Here is a 19,274-nt window from a genome sequence, read left to right as displayed (position 1 = left end):
AGATAACCTCTTTTTTTACTTGGCATATCTTTTTAGAAGTTGGCAAAACACAAGATATGCCAAGTAAAATATGACAAACTCTTGGAGATGCTCTTACGTGTTTCCTCCTGCATCCAAGCGTGGGACCCACATGGCAGTTGGCACTCTTTTGGGCGGTGAGTATTTAGGAAACGCCATCTATTACTTTCCTCGGAACTCCGATCCTTGTTGCTAAATTTACAGTGGCTATGATAAGATATGTGTGAAAACCCGATCCAGAACTTAATAGGATTAATATGATACTCATATCAACAAGTTATAATTTTTTTCCAAAAGCTAATCTCCAAAGAACTCTGAGGTTAAGCGTGCTTGGTCTGGAGCAATTTGAGGATGGGTGACCGACTGAGAAGTTCTTCCCGAGTGCACACGAGTAGGTTAAGCGTGCTTGGTCTGGAGCAATTTGAGGATGGGTGACCGACCGGAAAGTTCTTCCCGCGTGCACACGAGTGAGGACAAAGTGTGCAGAAAAGACTTGTGTTGGTCTGTGAGGACAGTCTATGTTATAGAAAACTGCCAGATGTAAGCAGGAGCGGGAGCGGGCCCGGCCTCGGGGAGGCGGGATGTTACAATATGGTACGATGATGGGTTACTTCTTTAATCCACTACTACCCGCCAATAAAAATGCATTTGTAGAGACGGGTGATGGTGTCATCTGACCCTACAAATGCTAAATGGTGGCATTTTTAGTGTTGGATTATGGTATAGCCCGCCCCTAAAAATTGTCCTATGCAAAAAAAAATTATAACTTTTTCGTATGAGCTCGGTTCAAGTCAAACTTTATATTAAAATTATAGAGAATGAAAAGGTTTAAAACTTTGTAGTTGACTTTTTCATTTAAGATCATTTAGTGGTGCAAAAAATTATTATAAGTTCTCCAATAGCTAACTATATGGCATCTCATATAACTCAAGTCATACTTTGAGGTTTCCACAATCTTAACCTTTATATACACTGAAATATAGTTGACATATTTTTTTTGTTTGTATAGTTCACAATAACTATAGTGTAGAAGTTTTACCTTTTTATTTCATTTGCTATATATAAATATTTAAATAAATTTTTGAATAAAGTAGAAAATATTTTTAGAGGTGGGTGATGGCGTCACCCGCCCCTACAAATCAATTTCATAGTTCATATAAAAAAATAGCATACCCTATAAAATCACAAGTGACTATGTAGTGTGGTTGTAAGGAAGGTACCCGTGAGGCGTGTGCATATCTCGTCAAAAAAATTGTACCTTGATAAGAGAGGGGCTAGTGGTGGTGGCCGGTTTGCAAAGATAATAAACCTTTTTTTTTACTTTGCTGTTTCAAGTTTTTTTTCCTAATTTTTTAATATTATGGAAAATGATTTGTATGGACAGGCCATAGGCTCACCAGCGATAGCTGTGAGAACTAGGAGCGGGTATTGCACTTATTTCTAAAAATATATTTTTATCTGCCCCTACAAATATTTTTTTACTAGTGATCCTAAATTATGAGTTGTTTTGATTTTTCTAGATGCATAATTTTTATTATAAATATAATTGTATCTGTGATCGATCTTAACCATCTTATGCGAACAGTGGTTAGGAATATGGACAATTGAAGTCAAAGGCATCATGTATGTGCTAACGCCAAACCAGCCACCGATCATTATTGCTCTCTTTTCCATACCCATCCACACTACTGTATGTGTAGAGTCGATTATACCCACATCAACCCCTTTTTTTTCCCAACAACTGTATGTAGGTGTACCTCTAACCATCATCACCTAGGCCATTATCAGTATCATGTATGTGAGCATGTGGCAAGTGGCAACTCGATCTGAACACTTTTGTTCATCATCAAGTACAGTCTACACAGTCGTCCACTAAAATGGTGCGACAAATTGGGAAAGAGCCGGAGGTAGGGCACACAAACCTTTTGTTTGAACAGAAAAATTGGGCATCCGACTAGTAGGCAATAACAAATTGCCATGATGGTTTCAGCTGCTAAACGTTGCTGGGGATAGATCACAGATTTGACCTGCAAGTTTTGTAATCCCCAAGATCCAGTGAGGATCAGACACGTACTCACGTTGTCTTGTCAGGTAGCGGAAATACGCATGTGTCTCGGCGTGTGCTGGACGGGGACCACGCTGGGCTCGTCCACATTGCACGGTGGTCCTGGCTATTGCTGTGGCTCGACGCTAGCCGCCTAGGCCGATGGGTACTTTACTCGCAAATGTTAGGAGTAGCTCTGGTTAATTGCAGTTAAATTATTGTATAAAGTTCAATAATTATTTTTAGTTGAATAATTTTTTTTGCGAGTATGGTTGAATAATTTTTATATTGCTAGAATAATTAAAAAATTATTTCGAAATAAATTTGACTGAATTACATATGTGGATTAATTTGTTGAGCTAATTTAGGTAAAAAAAGAACTGAAGTGGGGAAGAGGCGGATGCGATGGAGCAGCTGGGGGTAACGCGCGTTACCCGCAGTAGCCCCCTACTTTCCTTGGCTAGGGGTAGATAGATAGTGAGCTGTGATCGTCTAATTGCGATCCCTTGTCTTGCCCTGAGAGGAAGTCTTAACGAAATTAAACAGACTCACGAATAAAACGGATTATTAATAAACTACAAAAAATCTTATGAAAATTTGCGATGGCCGGGATATATGCGTATGGTCCTCCGTTGCATAGCATAGGTACGGTGGCTTGTGTCATAAGTAATTTATATTACATGCCACCTCCGCTCAAACATACTAGTTGTAGAAAATTTCAGACACATTGCTCATTCAAAGAAATTACTTTTATATCTAATTGTGATTGAAAACTGTGTTATTTATTTGATTTTCTAGATCCTCAATGAATGCATATGTATTGAAGTTAGAAAAGTAATATCTATTAAATATTTGATTGACTCTATGTGTCTTCCTATGCAATATTTTCTTAGTACTAGGTATTACTTTAATGTGGATATCTCATCATTACAAACTAAAACTACACTTTATGGGACCAAATTTGAATGCTAAAACTACACTCTTCTCTTCGTGGAATAGAGGTACTAAGGTGTTCTGAAGTTTTTAGGACAGATTATGACTATGTAAAAAAAACTCCCCTATCCCTAATTATTAAACATTTTATTTGGGTAACTAAATATGTGCTAATTAAAGTAGAATGTCTTTTTCCATGCACCTCTCCCACGTGCACTTCTTCCTACATGGCCGCATGCACATCTTTTATTTCTATTGGAGAAGACCCGAAAAAGACACTACTATAAAAAAATATCTACTGCAACCTTTAAAAATGGCCTCAAAGGCGGCACAATTTTTAACCACCTCAGTTAATACCCATCAATAACCGAGGCGGTTAAAAAAAACCGTGTCGCAAAATAGATTAACCAAGACAGTTGTCTTATTTACTGAGACAATTAAAAATACCCGCCTCCGTTAATTATTTACGGAGGTGGACAAGTATAAGGCGTCCGCCTCCAAAAAACAGGCGCAGTCCACATCCCACTACCGCACTCAACTATATAACAAAATGCTAACCCTAACCCACTCGCTCCACTCTCTTCCTCCCACACTCCCCATCCTGCACCCCTCCATATCCTCTCCGCCTCTCCGCTGACGATGGCAGGCGGCGGCCGCGGAAAGGTGGTGCACAGGCGAGCGGCGGCGCCGGCCAGATCCGCCCCCCTCGCTGCATGCCGAGTGGGCGGAAGGCGGTGTGCGGAAGGTGGCGCGCGGGTGGACGGCAACGCACGGGCTTGAGGTGGTTGGGCGGCAACACCAGTCAGATCTGCCCCCCCTCCTTCTCTCTCTCTTTCACTGGAGGAGGCGCGGACGGTGGCGGCGCGCGCGCGGCGACGGACAGATGGGGGGCGGGCGACCGCTGAGGCCGGATCCAGAGGCTACACGTGGCGGCAATGGGCTTGGCAGGCTCTCGATGGGCTCAGCGCAGGCTTTTTTTTTAAAGTTGATTAACTGAGACGGGTAACAAACCGCCTCAAAAATACTCTATTTACTATAATGTTACCTCTGAGGCGGTTTTGTTGCCGCCTCGAAAAATTAAATTTGTCCACCTCGGTAAAGATTATATTTGAGAATGAAGAGAGTACGAACGAAGAACCTTATCATGTGCATTTATGTGTGGATAAATGCTATCAATTTTTTTTTCATATACCAAATGCCGCCCCCAACTAATACCAGAAGGAATTAAGAATGTTTTGGAAAATTTTCTTTTAACACCTCTCAACGGGGAGTACAGCTGTATTATCTGTTTAAGAGTCGGAGGACTTGGTACCACAGAAGAATCGATCGACGTGATGACCCGTCGATCTCTTGCTTGCTTGTACTAGCTGAGACGACGATAGGCGGCCGGGCAGCCGGCCGGGCGTCAGCCGTCGTCGGCGTCGCCTTCCGCCCGCAAGCCGTACGTCACGGCCGCTTGCGTCAGCGGCGCGACGAACGCAGGCGCCGCGCTGGCTGGCTTGGCCGGTGGCCGGCCGGCCGGGTGGCTTTGGCCTTGTTTAGTTTCCAAAAAATTTTCTATACTATCCGTCACATCGAATTTTTGAACATATATATGGAGCATTAAATATAATTAAAAAAATAATTAATTATATAGTCTAACTGATTAGCACGAGATGAATATTTTAAATCTAATTAATTTATAATTAAATATTATTTATTAAGTAACAACAAAATATGCTACAGTACTAAAATCTAAACTTTTTCGCGAACTAAACACACATCTCCACCCCACCGACGATTAAAGATAGGCCAGCCACGCTCGATCGGCGTGGTCCATGCTAGCTGGCCTGTCAACGCGCTGCCCTCAAGCTCAAAGTCGAGAGGTTTAAAGGCCGCTCCTCGTAAATCACACGATTGAGGATCTGTCACTTTCGGTGGTTATCTTGAGTTGCTCTCGATAGTACGTGCCACCTCAGCATGTAGAGAGTTAATAGTTCATCTTTAGCATAAGATAAATATGGACTTCACATGTTTATTTTAGATGGAGCTGAGGGCGGTAAATTGTCTAGGTGGAGCCCTCACAGAGCATCTCCAAGAGCTCTTATATTTTAGATGAGTTAGCTAAAAAAAGAAAGATAAAAAAGTCATATCCAATAGAAAGTCTATTTACCTCGTCTTCTATCCTCGTTTTCTATCCAGAAGGTACCGCTGGACATCTTTGCATAGCGCTGAGCGCTAACCATTTCTTTTTGGATTTTAGAGAAGTTATTGAATTTCATCCTTTTTTCGCTATCTATTTCATTTTACATAATAGCTATATCAGGATTTTAGCTATCCATAGATATAAGAGCTCTTGGAGATGCTCTCAGCGTGGATACTCGCGCTAGCAACCCTCACTATCTGAATCGACTGTTTCTCTCTCTTTCCATTTTTTATTTGAAAAAGCTGAGTTGGCACTTTTATAAAGAGCTCCTAACGACCCTTTGCGGGTGCCCTTACTATAAAAAATACTTATAGCACCGGTTGTGAATGCTCTTTGGTACCAGTTCTTACAATCGGCACTAGGCATCTGGAACTAAAGGTTAGAGGGATTAACATCAGGTAGATGATCCGATAAGGGATCTTTAGTAACTGGTGGAACCTTCACCTGATACCAAAAGCATTTTACATCCAAAAATACATTAAATTTGGGAAGAGACCTGCACATGCACGACGTCCCAAGTTACATATTTTTTCACGTGAAATATGCGCGCATGCAGTGGCCAAGATTCAAACCCATCTCTTATCTCGCGCGTACCTCCCTTACCATCTCACCGACTCCAGCAATTGTGATTGGGAGAGAGATACTTTCTATTTAAAGTAACATGTGGAAGACCTTTAGGTATCGGGTGGTAATATCACCTAGCACCTACCACCCAGTACCTAAAGATCGAGATCTTTTCTATCCACCTCAAAAGTACCGAGAGGTAGATGACTTGACACTAATAATGCTAGAATTAGTACTGGGTAATCTTTGCTGGTACTTTTGGTAGATCTTTGGCATGTTTTCTACTATAGTGTGTTAAACTTTAGCACATACCTTTACAGGGCATTTTAGGGTACTAGCATATCAAGATTCAAGAGGTGAGACGGGAGGGTGAGGTTTGGTTGTTTCAGTAAAGTGGAGCTTCGGAAACTTAGTTTGGCAAACCTTTAGTCACCATAAATTTGACCATGGCAAAATTTTGTTGGCAATTTTAGAGTAACGACACAGTATCTAGGTTCAAAAAGTTTTTGTTTAGATTATGGAAAAAATTCCGGCCTTGATGATTCATAAGTGAATGACTGCAGCCAAAAAAATTACAAGAGTTCTTAGATTCTAGACCTCAAATGAAGAATTTCACAAATATAAGAAAAAAAAGCTATAAAACAAAGAAAGAAACCTAGAAGACTAAACTTCAAACTTCTTCGTTCCGCTTCAATCTTGCAATGTATTCACAAGTACCAAACCATCACATCACTCGCCTGCTTAGAAGCTTGATATGTGGATGGTCTGATGTTTGCCTTTTCATATAAACCTCCGTCTGGCGCAAGGGTAGGAGGATATGTCATCATCGCCTCCAATGAGGGAATGGCACCAAACGATGTCACCAATGCTGACATCAGTGCTACGCTGGACAAGAATTTCCTCAAAAGGTTTCCTGTATCACCCGACACTCCCGAATCTGCAAATAGGATAGCATATCGACAAAGCCTCCAGTGAGAAAATTACTATCTACAACAAACAGCACCATTGCCGGCCGGCATGACGCCGAATGAGATTTCTGTCTGTGCACACCGAGCCGAGTCCCTGCACACCGCCGGCCACTCCCACAAGCAGCCGCCCACCAACAGCTCCGATCCGACGGTCCGCTCGAGAGCCGAACAGAGCGACCCGCCAGCGAGCAGACTGCCTCCCATCGGCCACGCGACTCATAAACTTAATTACTGCTTCCCATAAAAAGCTTAACCAGGACTCATTGTCACTACACTTAATGCAGTGCCGGGCGAGCGGGGGAGGTTTCATATATACTAGCAGCAGGCAGCTGAAAGCGGCAACATTATCATAAATTGCTTTGCTACTTAGTTTCCACATAGGCATTGTCCCTCCATTAATGTGAGGAGATGGATGTTAAGAAGAGTAGCAGCAGCAGCCATACGGCAGCGGAAGGGAGGAGAAGCAGCGCGAGTGACAGTAGCGGCCGCGGCGGCGCATCTGCGGCGGGGGTGGAAAGGAAGGAGATCGAGAGGAAGAGGCGGCAGCACATGAAGAGCCTCTGCGTCAAGCTCGCCTCCCTCATCCCCAAAGAACACTACTCCTCCAAGGTACTCACCTCGTCTTCGAGGTAGCAGCATACACAGTATCAACTACAGTAATTGCTTGTTTGCTAACTGCTACTAGAGTATTAGTTAGTACTAATTTTTCTCCTGAGTCCTCAGATCATCCCAGTGTCCGGATAGATCTTTCAGTTTTACTAGCTAGGATTAGGTGAAGACTGCCAAGTGACGATATTTTGAGTAACTCTGCCAACGCTAAATGATAAGCTGGCAAGGCATGGTTCTTTGTTCAATTCGGTTAACTAGCTAGTCACCATCTCTCACATGAAATACTATTGAGGAAAGTTGTTTGTTCCTACATGGAAATTTGGCACTCTTTTTTGGGAAACGTTGCTTCCTCAACAGCACTTTAGACTTTGGGAGATCCTTAGAATTGTTTTGGCATATTTGGGACTTTATTTTTGTAGCACTGTTTTTATTCTCTATGGTGCGAATATATCTGGAGTGAAGGATGTGCAAATTAAATTAAGTAATGTTGGGGGGAAACGGCCTGAGTATATATGTGTCTATCTACCTATATATAGGATACGATGACCCAGCAGGATAGCCTGGACGAAGCGGCTACATACATCAAGAAGCTTAAGGAAAGGGTGGACGAGCTGCATCAGAAGAGGAGCTCTGCACAGCTCTTGGCTGGCATGAGAGGAGGAGGTGGTGGAGCCTCGACATCGGCCACGACGACGAGGAGCAGCGGCGTCGGTTCTGAAGAAGCCGACGAGGAGGCCATGGCGGCGCCGCCAGTGGTGGAGGTTCGGCACCACCACGACGGGTCGAGCCTGGACGTGGTGCTCGTCAGCAGCGTGGCGCGGCCGTTCAAACTGCACGAGGTGGTCACCGTGCTGGAGGAAGAAGGCGCCGAGATTATCAACGCCAACTTCTCCGTCGTCGGACGTAAAATCTTCTACACCATCCACTCCCGGGTATATATATATACATTATACAGGCCTTAGCTCTTTCCATAGATTTTTCCCTTAATTTGTTACACGCCACACCTTACTATTACTAATTGAAGGCTTCTTTTGAAGCCTCCAGTTGATGACACCTAAAATCCTAGGTGAACAGTCTAAAAAAATAAAAAATTAATCCTACAAATTCTTACAAAAATCAGAAATATTTGGCCATCAATTCGGCAACTTTAATCATAATAGCTATTGGATCTGTTATCTTTTTTAATAAATTACACACCTTTGCCATTATGAAAAGAGACTAACTAAAGTAACCCCTTACACATGTATCTAAATTACCCACCTCTGCCATTATAAAAAATAATCTAAAGTCACCCCCTAATTTTCATATTAATTACCCACTTATGCCATTACAAATAATATCAAATAACACCCTAAATTTTCATATATATTACACTACTACAGAATTTCATTAACCAAGGCACTTTAAAATTGCCTCGGAGGCGGGCACATTAGAAAAACCCCTCGATTAATGCCTTCTATTAATCGAGATGGTCATTCTTTATTAACCGAGACGGTCAGAAAAAACCAACTCGCAAAATAGATTAACCGAGGCGGTCAACATTAAAGTAATTGTCTTGGTTAATATTCCTATTTTCAGAGGCGGTTACCTTACAATGGTCCGCCTCGGTTAATAGATCAAGCCCACACAAGGCCCATATGAGCCCAATCGCTGAAGAAGAGTATAAAACGAACAAAACCCTAGGTCTCCGGTCCTCCCCTCATTCACCGCCTCGACTCCCTCTCTCCCTCTTCCTCTCTCCCTCCCTCTCTCTCCCTCTCCCTCACGCAGCATGGCCTGGACCCGCCGGCGCAGCGCCCCTGCATGGACGGCGTGGACGGGGCGGCCGGATCCGCCGGCGGCGGCCTTTTCTGGCGCGGCCGCGGGCCTCGGCGTGGAGGGGGCCGCCGGGGCGGGGGCGGATCCGCCACTGGCGGCCTCCTCCGGCGTGGCCCCGAGCCTTGGCGTGGAGGGGGCACGACGAGGCGGCGCCGGCCTCCTCCGGCGCGGCCTCGACCCTCGTCGTAGAGGGGGCACGGCGGATCCGGCCGAGCAGGGGCGGAGGAGGCCCCTCCCGGTAGCAGCGTGGTGGATCCGGTAGAGCAGGGGCGGAGGAGGCCCTCCCTGGCAGCGGCGCAGCGACGGACCTCACCCTCCTCCCCTACGGCACAGGCGCGAGCGCGACGTGGCGGGGCCGGATCCACCGCCAGGGAAGGTCGCCGAGCACCGCTGCAGGCCGGATCCGGCCCCGCCAGTGGCGGATCCGGTCCCGCCGGCAATGGATCTGCGCTTCCCGGCGGCGGCGCGAGCGGCGGCGGCCTCCCCGTGAATTGGCTCGGCAGGCCCGTGGATGGGCTCGGCGGGCTCATCCATGGGTTTTCCTTTTTTATTTTATTAACCGAGGCGGTCACCCGCCCGCTTCCGTAAAACCACGATTAACCTTGTCGATAGATCGGAGGCGTTTGGGCCGCCTGCCTCGGAAAACTGTTTTTGCCCGCCTCGGTAAATATTTTTTATAGTAGTATTATCCAATGATATCATAATAGAAAGTTAAACAAACCCCAAATCTGAATCAAAATTATATTATTATAATAAAATCTTAAAGCGCATCAATATAACATTCTAAATTACTATTTCTATTATTGTTTATTTTGTTATTTATATAAAAATACTAATCATAATGTATGTGTCACCATATAATCATGTATAAGAGAAGAGATAAGAATACCATTTTTCATGTTGTTCACATAGCTCAAACACAATGGTGAATTAAATACATATCAAACGTATATGGAGATATGACGCAAAGTGAGAAAAAATTATTAGTAACTAAATCTGTCACATTTATTACAATTACATAATGATAAATATGTATTTTATAGTACTAGATTGGAATATTAAATTGGTTAAAGAGAGTGTGGAATAGATAATTATTAGATATCTCTAACTAGCCCATGCGAGAGCACGGGTTGATAGACTAGTACTATCAATGGGTTAGCATGCTCCAACCGATGCGGTTATCAATTAGTTAACCGGAGATTTGTTATATTAATCTGAATGCGGTAACGTGCATGCGCATACATACTTGAGCGGATTAACCGAACAAGCCCTAAATGAGGATATTTGGAATAATCGTGAAAAACTTGCAGCATTTGTATGTAGTCCATTCTTCCACAGGTTTCGATCTATTAAATAATTATTTGCATAGTGCGTTGCTACTACTTTATTTCATATGAACTCTTATATTACGATAAGAGTATGTGGTTTTGTTTTTTGATGGCATAAGAGTGTGTGGTTTTGATAAGTAATTAATACGCCCTGTTCCCTTCTAAAATATGTGAAGTTTATGACAAGCAAATTAATTTACTTTGAACTACTAGCTTGCATTGTCCTAAAAAGATCACATATTTTGGAATGAAGATAGTATTATTGTAGATTATTATGGGTACTTTTAGTTTAATTGATCTTCACTAAATCAGTGGTCTAACTGCAGCGCAATTGCATTCCATCCCTCTTGACTGCAGGCATTTAGCTCAAGAATCGGCATAGAGGTTTCGAGGCTCTCTGAAAGACTAAGAGCATTGGTATGATACTACAAATAAAGACGATATACATATACCAATACTGAACAGGCGGTATAATAATCAAGACATCGGGTTTCGATGAATGTGATGATGTTAAGGAAATCATGTACTGCAGCTCTATTTTGGTTACATACCCTGTTGCCATTTTCATTTCCCAATGCTAACACGATGTACGACAAAAACTGAATTTCCGTAGGCTGTTCCTGTTCTTCACATCAACTTTCATTTTGGAGGAATGCCATTACGTGTTGGGATAAAAGACAATAACAATGCACTAATTAATTCCTCATCTTGTGATGGATATTAAGAAAAACATCTACCAACAGATATACAGCGGAATAATAGCAATCACATGCACAAAGACACAACGATTTACGTAGAAAAACCTCCTCCAGGTGAGGAGTCAAAACCCACGGGACTAACCGATCCACTCCAAACTTCCACTGTATCAACAAATGGTTACAAGAATTACACCAGCAGCAATACATTCACCATAATGCAAAATTGACATCAACAACAACCACAACTATCTAACAAGAGGTATGACTTGTCAAACAGAGAAGTAATAGATTTTGTCCCCTTCCGTATTCGTATCTCACAAACTACAGATCTACTGTGCACAAATTTTGGTAGCCAAGTAGATCTATGAGCTCCCTAACTACTGACAAATTTTCAGCTCAATAGGACACAGTTTCACCATAAAAAAATTATCTACCGAAACTGCTCTGTGCTGAAACTGCAGTCACCTGAACTGACAAACCCACTCTCAAATCTAATGTTCTGCTCAACCAATTCTCAAACCAACTGGCCAGATCGACGTACTCTAGGTGTAGAACGAGCTCACCAAGTTTGGCGCAAATCCAATAACATTTGAACATTCAATCACTAGATTAAGCAAGCTAACAATTTAGCTAGCCGCGGGCAATATGTTGTTGCCATATCATCTTAAACCAATCTAATAGCCTGCTCATATAATAGCTGGCGTGTATAGATGGACTGCAACATTAATATATTAATACTTGATTCATCTTTGTTCTCTCATTTTCTCACCAAGTCTATTGTAGTCCGTGTTACAGCATGCTGAGAGCAAGCAGTAAACTTACACCCCCACTTCTTTTCTCTCTTCCCTTCTCTCCTCTCCAACTCAACACAAATATGATGTGGCATTGCATTTAGCCCGCCTACGACACCTCATAATACTCTGTAACTGAAACAACCTGCCGCACAAGGTTCCTCGTGACTGTCGGCTCCCCATAATCGTGCGCCGCACTATGCTATCTCCTCGTTCCTTGAGATGCTACTGCCTAACATTAATTAGCAGCCGCATTATATTGGAGATTACACAATCCACATCCACGTGGCCATGCTAGAGGCTACACCCCTCTAGTGCTCCACGCAAGAACGATGCCGCCGCCGCCTCTGCGACTTCACGACTTTGTTGTGCCCGTGCGGCGCATGACTCCATTTAGCGCTTGCGTGCCAGTATCCTGCGAGTCATGCTTTGCTAGACAGCATCATGACGACTCTCGAACATAGTAAGCCGGGCAACTCGTATAATCTTGCCTGCACTAGATTTCAAGTTTCAATTAATATTTATTTTTGAATTTTCAAGCTTCAAGAAATATATGAAATATATGGGTGATAATGATTTATACCTTTGTTAATGATTTTGCGTATAGAATTGATTTGGATGCGCCTAGCTTATTAGCAAAACTTATGTATATAATTATTATCGCTACTCTTTATAAGGCCGCAACTCTAATCGTTGTCCCGGGCCTCCAAATTTTCTGGACCGGCCCTGACGGCAAGCTCATAGTGGCAAAGGGCGATGAAGAATTTGAAGGTAGCGCACGGTAGTTTGACTGTCGGTGTTGTGCTGGGACTGAACAGGGAGATTGGGAGATGTGAGTTGTCGAAATGAGTTTGCTGCTTGTTTGCAAGGCTCGATTGGGGAAGAAGATGGATAAGGATGGAGGTGGTGGTGGTGGGTCCCATGTAAATAGAAAATGATTTCCTAAAATAACGTGTGTTAAAAGATAACCAATAGAAGAGTTTACTATCTATACAAGCTGAGCTGGCAGCGCTGTACTGCTATAGAGAGCAACTTTGTGGGTGCCCTGACGATCCTGGATATATGTTGCTGCATCATGCATCGCCAGCTGCCACATATATACTTTATAATATAGTAGTATGCATATGGTCTAATTTATTTACACTTTAAAACCAGATCAGGACTTTCCCTTTTCTGTTGGCCTGGGCGCGGCTACCACCTGACAACTGGATCTTTTCTCGAAAGAAAACAAACCAATGAAATGGTGACCCTGTTCGGACGGCATTCTTTGATTTTGCCCTGTAGTAGAGAGAATGTGACTTCTAGACAGTAACATACGGTCTTCTCTCTTCTGTGTGTAAGTGTAACTAACCTTAGGTTTCGAGGTACTTCCGATCCTCTCTTTATATGTAACACGGTACTACCTCTTGTAATAAACTGCTAGCCAAAAGAAAATTTAAACTTCAAATGGGCAACGGGACTTCCAAATCGTTTTCCCGCCCGCTAGGTTGGTGACCACTTCCACATAATTAAACTGGTCGGGTTTGTTCTTCTAAAAGCTGCATACCTTCAAGACGGTCCCACACCCGTATATATCATCAACTCCCCTTAATGTCCCAATTCACAAGATATAGCTGGCCTGCATGGGTTCCTGACTTCAATTTAATGAACCGCATAGCCAGATTCTTGTTTGTTTGGTTCTTGAGAAATTAAATTTCTATATCTTGAGTTTCAAACTCGTGAGGCAAGAAGGCCTGCATCAATCTTTACAGTCAACAACATTCAGCGTCCCAGCTCATCTAGTACGTATACGATATTACTCTATCCATTTCAAATTATAGACCGTTTGACTTTTTTTATCCTAAGTTTAATCACTCGTCTTATTCAAAATTTTATGCAAAATATCACTTCTTTTACGGTGTCTCGCTTCAATACAAATTCTTCAAGAGGATGACTTAAATTCAGCTATATTTGCTCAAATATTTTGAATAAGACAACGGTTCAACTTGAGGTAAAAGAAAAAGTCAAATGTAAGGATAATTTGGATGGAGGAAGTAAGCACCAGGGACTTGAGACCTTAGAGCATGGCTTATAGCTGCGCCGATGGCCGGCTGCGACACATGGCATAATGGTCGTGGGGCCCGCTGGTTCACCCAATCACAGCGCACGGAGGAGCTCTTAACCGGCTTGAACGGGCGCGTAGCAAGACGTCCACCTTCATCTTTCTTTTTATCCACGTAGATTCTACATCAGCTCTCCACCGCCCATAATACTTCTCTTACATCCTCACGAGTGTCTCATCATGACGTACACTGTGCACAGCACATTCGGCCAGCTAGATAGAAAGATTTCTCTCTCTATGTACTCTGTATCTATCTATGACCTGTTTAGTTCCCACCTCATAAACCCCGTAAACGCAAAAAAAACCGTCACATCGAATGTTTCGATACATGCATGGAGTACTAAATAAAGTCTATTTTTAAAAAAAATTTCATAGATGGGCTGTAAATCACAAGACGAATCTAATGAGCCTACTTAATCTATGATTTGCAACAGTGATGCTACAGTAATTATCTACTAATTATTAATTAATTATGAATTAATTAGTATCATTAGATTCATCTCGCGATTTACAATCCATCTGTGCAAAAAAGTTTTGTAAATAGACTTCATTTAGTACTTCAAATTAGTAAATTAGTAAGATTACAGAAAAAAAATGTTGCGCTGCCCGCCCGCCGGTCGCATGCTGACGCGCGCGGCGGGCAGAGCAGAGGTCGCTTGGTGCGCTCGCATGCGTCTGGGTGGTGCATGCGTGAGGTGTCTGTCGTCGATCGAGTGGACTGATCTGGACCGCGACCCACGCCGAAGAGATCGCCGCCTACCTAGCGAGCGAGGCAAGGCAGATGGAGGAGGATATGGCCATGAGCCTGACGCTCTCGCATCGCAGCGCGCGGCTGCGACCACAGGCAATTCCATCAGCTGCGTGCGTGTATGCAAAAGACAGCTTTATCTATCTATCATTGCTACGTACAGCTGATGGCCGGCGTTGTACGTCACGCTGGCTTGCGTCACCGGCGCTACGCAAGCCGGCCAATTTTCGGTGTCCATGCCCAAACAGAGACGCTAACTAGCTGCAATTACCCTTTTCCCTGTTATGGTTATAAATTGCAGTCCACTTATGTGTCTATGGTTACCATTTGCACTTCTCTTTGAATTAACCCCTTGTAGTGCCGCTAGCTCTCATTAGAATTCATACGGAAAAAACATGCATAATTCTTTCAAACAGGGGCAGAGCCCTATATATACATGCATAATTCTTTCAAAAAGGGGCAGATATGCAGGGGGTGCTGAGCCCATGTACATGTCCATGGAAAATTAGCCTTTTAATCTTGAATTTTGCACACAAAACATGAAGTTATTAGTCTAATAAGTTCAATAGCTAGTCTCAATGCAACACTCCCTTTTTGCATTTGATCAGATCTGGATCCGCCCGTCTCTCAATATGTCTACAGCAGTGCCCTGTCCATATATATATAGCCAAGGCTAAAAGATGGAGCATACAACACACACACACACACACACACACACACACACTTCGTTAATATATTGTTCTATGGCTGATTGGCGCAGTTGCTCTCTATAGGCCGGCTATATATCTGGCTCCTCCTTAAGTCCTTATCCGTCTGCACCACCATTAGTTCAGCTAGCTTAGCTCGGCCACTTGTTCGTCCTCCTCCAATTTTTCTGGCAGCTGTTGTGTCTACGTCCATATGTGTCCCCATATGTTCATACATGTATGTCACAACTCATGCTTTATATATGCCTGCATCCTGCTCCATTCCGAACAGTTGCATTGATCGACCTGCCTCTCTGCATGCATGTGCCAGTTTAATTTTCCGGCTTTTAATTTTGAGACCAAGAGTGGCCACTTTCGCCTCTCCTTAGCTCTCATCTCAGTGGTGCATGCCCTGGCACAGATCTAGAGCGAGAGAGGCTGAGACAGTGAGATTGAGAGGGTTTGGAAGGGATCTATCGATGGAGATGGGCGCCGGCAAGAAGAGCAGGAGCAGCAGCGATACTGCAACGGCAGGTAAGAGAAGCAGCATGCGGAGCAACAGCAGCGGCACAACGGCGGTGGAGAGGAAGGAGATCGAGAGGAAGAGGCGGCAGCAAATGAAGAGCCTCTGCGCCACGCTCGCCTCCCTCATCCCCAAAGAAGATTACTCCAGGGTGAGTGTGGTGGCCACCACTGACGATCGACTAATGACGACTTCTTTCTGACCAGTATTTTTCTATTCATCAGTTTTACTATTCATACTGAAGTGTAACTGTATTTAAGTTCTTTTGTTTTGAGCAATTGGTCAGTGATGCTAAGTGTCAAGTGGTTCTTACTAGAATTGTTCTTTGTTGAGCTTGTTGATAGACCTATTTCTGACTCTAGTTACACACATCAAGTACTTCTCTAGCCACATGAAATACTATTATTGTAAGCTGTTCTCGCAACCGACAAATTTGTTTTCTAGCTATACATGCATGTCGTGTAGCACTATTTTCCTTTCTATTGTTGTGCTTTTGGTACGCAAAAGAAGTATTTAAAATACGTTTCATTCAGAAGATTGAGACACAATGCAACCTGCATATAGATAGTGCTATTAATTGTGTGCGCGTGTATGATGAATTGATAACTACAGGACGCTATGACCCAGCTGGGTAGCTTGGACGAAGCGGCGGCGTACATCAAGAAGCTCAAGGAAAGGGTAGACGAGCTGCAGCAGAAGAGGAGCTCTGCGCAGCTCATGGCCGCTGACACCAGCGGCGGAGGAGGAGGAGGAGGAGGTAGCGTCGCCTCAACATCGGCGGCGGCGACAGCAGCCAGCGGCGGCGCGAGGTCGGAAGAAGACGCCGCCGAGGAGGCCGCGGAGGCACCGGTGGTGGAGGTTGTGCACTACAATGACGGGTCGAGCCTGGACGTGGTGCTCATCAGCAGCGTGGAGCGGCCGTTCAAGCTGCACGAGGTGGTCACCGTGCTGGAGGAAGAAGGCGCCGAGATCATCAACGCTAACCTCTCCGTCGTCGGCCGCAAAATCTTTCACACCATCCACTGCCGGGTACGCGATAATCCTTCTATAATAATCTTTTGTATATTCAATATAATGCGTGCTGCTTCAATTCGTTCTAATATAATAATCTTGAAGCAACAGAGGTCTCTCGAATATTGCAGATACACCCATCTGTTATTAGTTTTCAGCGCAGGAATTAATCTACTCTCAGGAACAGTTAGTAGTGGACGCTTCCAGTTCCAGTCTCCAGTGCCTGCGCGCGTGCTGGAAAGCCTGAAAGCCACTAATATATTATTTCGTTCCCTACATGAACTCTCTATTAAAAAGTTTACTTTTTATCTGAAGTTAATCATATCAAATTCGAGTTAAAATACTAATAAAAATGTATTAATAAAATAATAATGCTTTATCCTAAAAAAATACGAATGAGCAATACAGCGAGCATGCATATATATATATATATATATATATATATATATATATATATATGTATATATATATATATATAAGAGTAGAGTAGTGGTGCAGAAGGTTCACATAAACATCAGGCTTTGCATGGACATTTACTCTCTCCGTGTAGAGGAAGAAAAGGAGAGTATTGGAAAAGACACATGAGATAGACCCGTCAATTATATGTGCATGAGTCATTGTTCTTGTCATATCTGACGGAATCTTTTCTCTAGCATTTTAGAGGTGACAGCGATTCTTCCAGAAGGATTATTTCTGATATGTTCTCTCATTGCAAAAAATAATAATAATAAAATAAAACAAAATCACTCATTCGTTGTTCTTGTCATTTCCTGCTCTACCAAAATTTGCTCTACATACTGTACTATGAAGCACCTATGATTTAGTTACTTTATCTTTCTGTTGATTTATAGAGCCCCCTTTCCCCCCAAGAAAACTTTCTTTACAAAAAGACAAAAGTTGCACTTTGCCAGCCATCTCTGTAAATCAAAATAAATCCAGTTTATATAGCCATGATAAAAGAGTCCCTCACGTGTGATGGGTTGATGTGTATGGATGATTTCTAGAAACCAATGTGGTGCTAAAAATTCAGTTAAATATATACGGAGTGCTCAATTAGTGTGGTGCTAACTGCTATTTTATTAAAAGCTTGCATGACTGCCTTCTGATATACATATTGCACTTCCTTCCTTTGTGTAACTGCATGCAGGCCTTTAGCCCAAGAATCGGCATAGAGGTTTCAAGAGTTTCTGAAAGACTAAGAGCATTGGTTTGATATGGTATAGATATTGCAAATCTAGAAAACCAATAGAGCTCTATTTTTACTACCCAGATTTTTCCATGTCTATGGTCCAACACGATGTTCAAATAAATATGTCTAGTTATACCATGCAAATTTTTCAAAAGTTTGTTGTTTGTTTTAGCCTGAAGAAAAAAAAAATACAAGCTTGATTGCTATATATAGTTTTTCCCCATATTCCGAAAGGAAACGGAAACATGTTTAAAAAGAAAGAGGAAAAAAACTTATGCTTGTCATGGGGATGTCATGGGGGCAGTGGTTCGACCGTGATCGAGAGTTTTTTTTTCTTTTTTTGAAATGGGAAGTTTAATTTAGTGATTCCAAGATCATTACATCTATCAAAATTTACTAAACTGTTCTTGAAACGCTCACGTTCTGTGTATTAATCATGATACATACAGTGATCAGGTCAAGAGATCTATATTTGATTACGGGTATGTACTTGGTTGCACTTGCACGCCGTGAGCCACGCCACAGCTATATATTAGCTGGTTGGTTAGAAATTTTGGACGTCCCACAGCTTTTTAGCCGGTTTAATTATTTGCAGCAGAGTTTTTCGTCACAAATCATCATATCGGTCAGACACTATGGTCCACACGGTTACTTTTGTATGTGCATGTGCTGGTTAACAGTGTACTCTAGCTATGATTCATGCGAGACACGGCGGTGACAGTACTGTAGCTGTCCGCGGACGATACGCTTCATGGCGCGCCACCTGCTGGTGTGCCGTCGATAGGATCACCATCGATCAGACCACACCGCACGGTCCGCGCGCACCTTTACTAGTAGTAGGTTCGGTGTCTCGTCTCGCTTGGATCCAGCCAGTACTGTGCCATGTGTGCGCATGCTTCTTCGCGGATCCTTCTCGACTCGCCACTTCGGAGTAGCTTATCGTATGGATTCAGTAAAACAAATTCGAGACTAAGCTATAACTGTATGCATGTTTACGACTTATATATTGCTCGTGCAAACCGCAAAGGTTGAGGCTTCCGTGTGGATTGTAGCTTGAGCT

The 19,274-nt window shown here is 43.1% G+C and overlaps 2 protein-coding genes across 5 annotated transcripts; both read left to right on the top strand.

The window, feature by feature from the left end:
• Window positions 1–6,964: 6,964 nt before the first annotated feature.
• On the top strand, window positions 6,965–11,097 carry LOC120706251 (transcription factor bHLH162-like). Of its 2 annotated transcripts, none has more exons than XM_039990842.1 (3): window positions 6,965–7,321; window positions 7,858–8,224; window positions 10,825–11,097. In XM_039990842.1, exons 1-3 carry the CDS (start codon window positions 7,121–7,123, stop codon window positions 10,830–10,832), a joined length of 576 nt encoding a protein of 191 aa, XP_039846776.1. In that variant the 5' UTR covers window positions 6,965–7,120; the 3' UTR covers window positions 10,833–11,097. The 2 variants fall into 2 exon arrangements, with proteins under 2 accessions (XP_039846776.1, XP_039846775.1); XM_039990841.1 differs by having other exon boundaries at window positions 6,970–7,321; window positions 7,858–8,253.
• Window positions 11,098–15,169: 4,072 nt separating this feature from the next.
• Window positions 15,170–18,422, top strand: LOC120706250 (transcription factor bHLH162-like). Of its 3 annotated transcripts, none has more exons than XM_039990838.1 (3): window positions 15,170–15,729; window positions 15,913–16,165; window positions 16,627–18,422. In XM_039990838.1, the coding sequence occupies exons 2-3, from the start codon at window positions 15,971–15,973 to the stop codon at window positions 17,362–17,364; spliced, it is 933 nt and encodes a 310-aa protein (XP_039846772.1). In that variant the 5' UTR covers window positions 15,170–15,729; window positions 15,913–15,970; the 3' UTR covers window positions 17,365–18,422. The 3 variants fall into 3 exon arrangements, with proteins under 3 accessions (XP_039846772.1, XP_039846773.1, XP_039846771.1); XM_039990839.1 differs by lacking the exon at window positions 15,170–15,729 and having other exon boundaries at window positions 15,736–16,165; window positions 16,627–17,043; window positions 18,173–18,422; XM_039990837.1 differs by lacking the exon at window positions 15,170–15,729 and having other exon boundaries at window positions 15,736–16,165.
• The last annotated feature ends 852 nt before the right edge of the window (window positions 18,423–19,274 follow it).

The sequence above is a fragment of the Panicum virgatum genome, chromosome 5K, assembly GCF_016808335.1.
Source record: "Panicum virgatum strain AP13 chromosome 5K, P.virgatum_v5, whole genome shotgun sequence".
Classification (NCBI taxonomy): domain Eukaryota; kingdom Viridiplantae; phylum Streptophyta; class Magnoliopsida; order Poales; family Poaceae; genus Panicum; species Panicum virgatum.
Note: the sequence above shows the minus strand (reverse complement) of the source record. Positions and strands in the feature narration are given on the sequence as shown.

Bases quoted from the DNA above. Each gene is read 5' to 3' on its own strand.
- LOC120706250 (XM_039990837.1), top strand. From the start codon at position 15,899: ATGCCCTGGCACAGATCTAGAGCGAGAGAGGCTGAGACAGTGAGATTG. The intron at 16,166-16,626 runs GTGAGTGTGGTG...TGATAACTACAG, and splicing joins CCAAAGAAGATTACTCCAGG to GACGCTATGACCCAGCTGGG.
- LOC120706251 (XM_039990841.1), top strand. From the start codon at position 7,121: ATGGATGTTAAGAAGAGTAGCAGCAGCAGCCATACGGCAGCGGAAGGG. The intron at 7,322-7,857 runs GTACTCACCTCG...ACCTATATATAG, and splicing joins AAGAACACTACTCCTCCAAG to GATACGATGACCCAGCAGGA. The intron at 8,254-10,824 runs GTATATATATAT...TCTTGACTGCAG, and splicing joins TCTACACCATCCACTCCCGG to GCATTTAGCTCAAGAATCGG.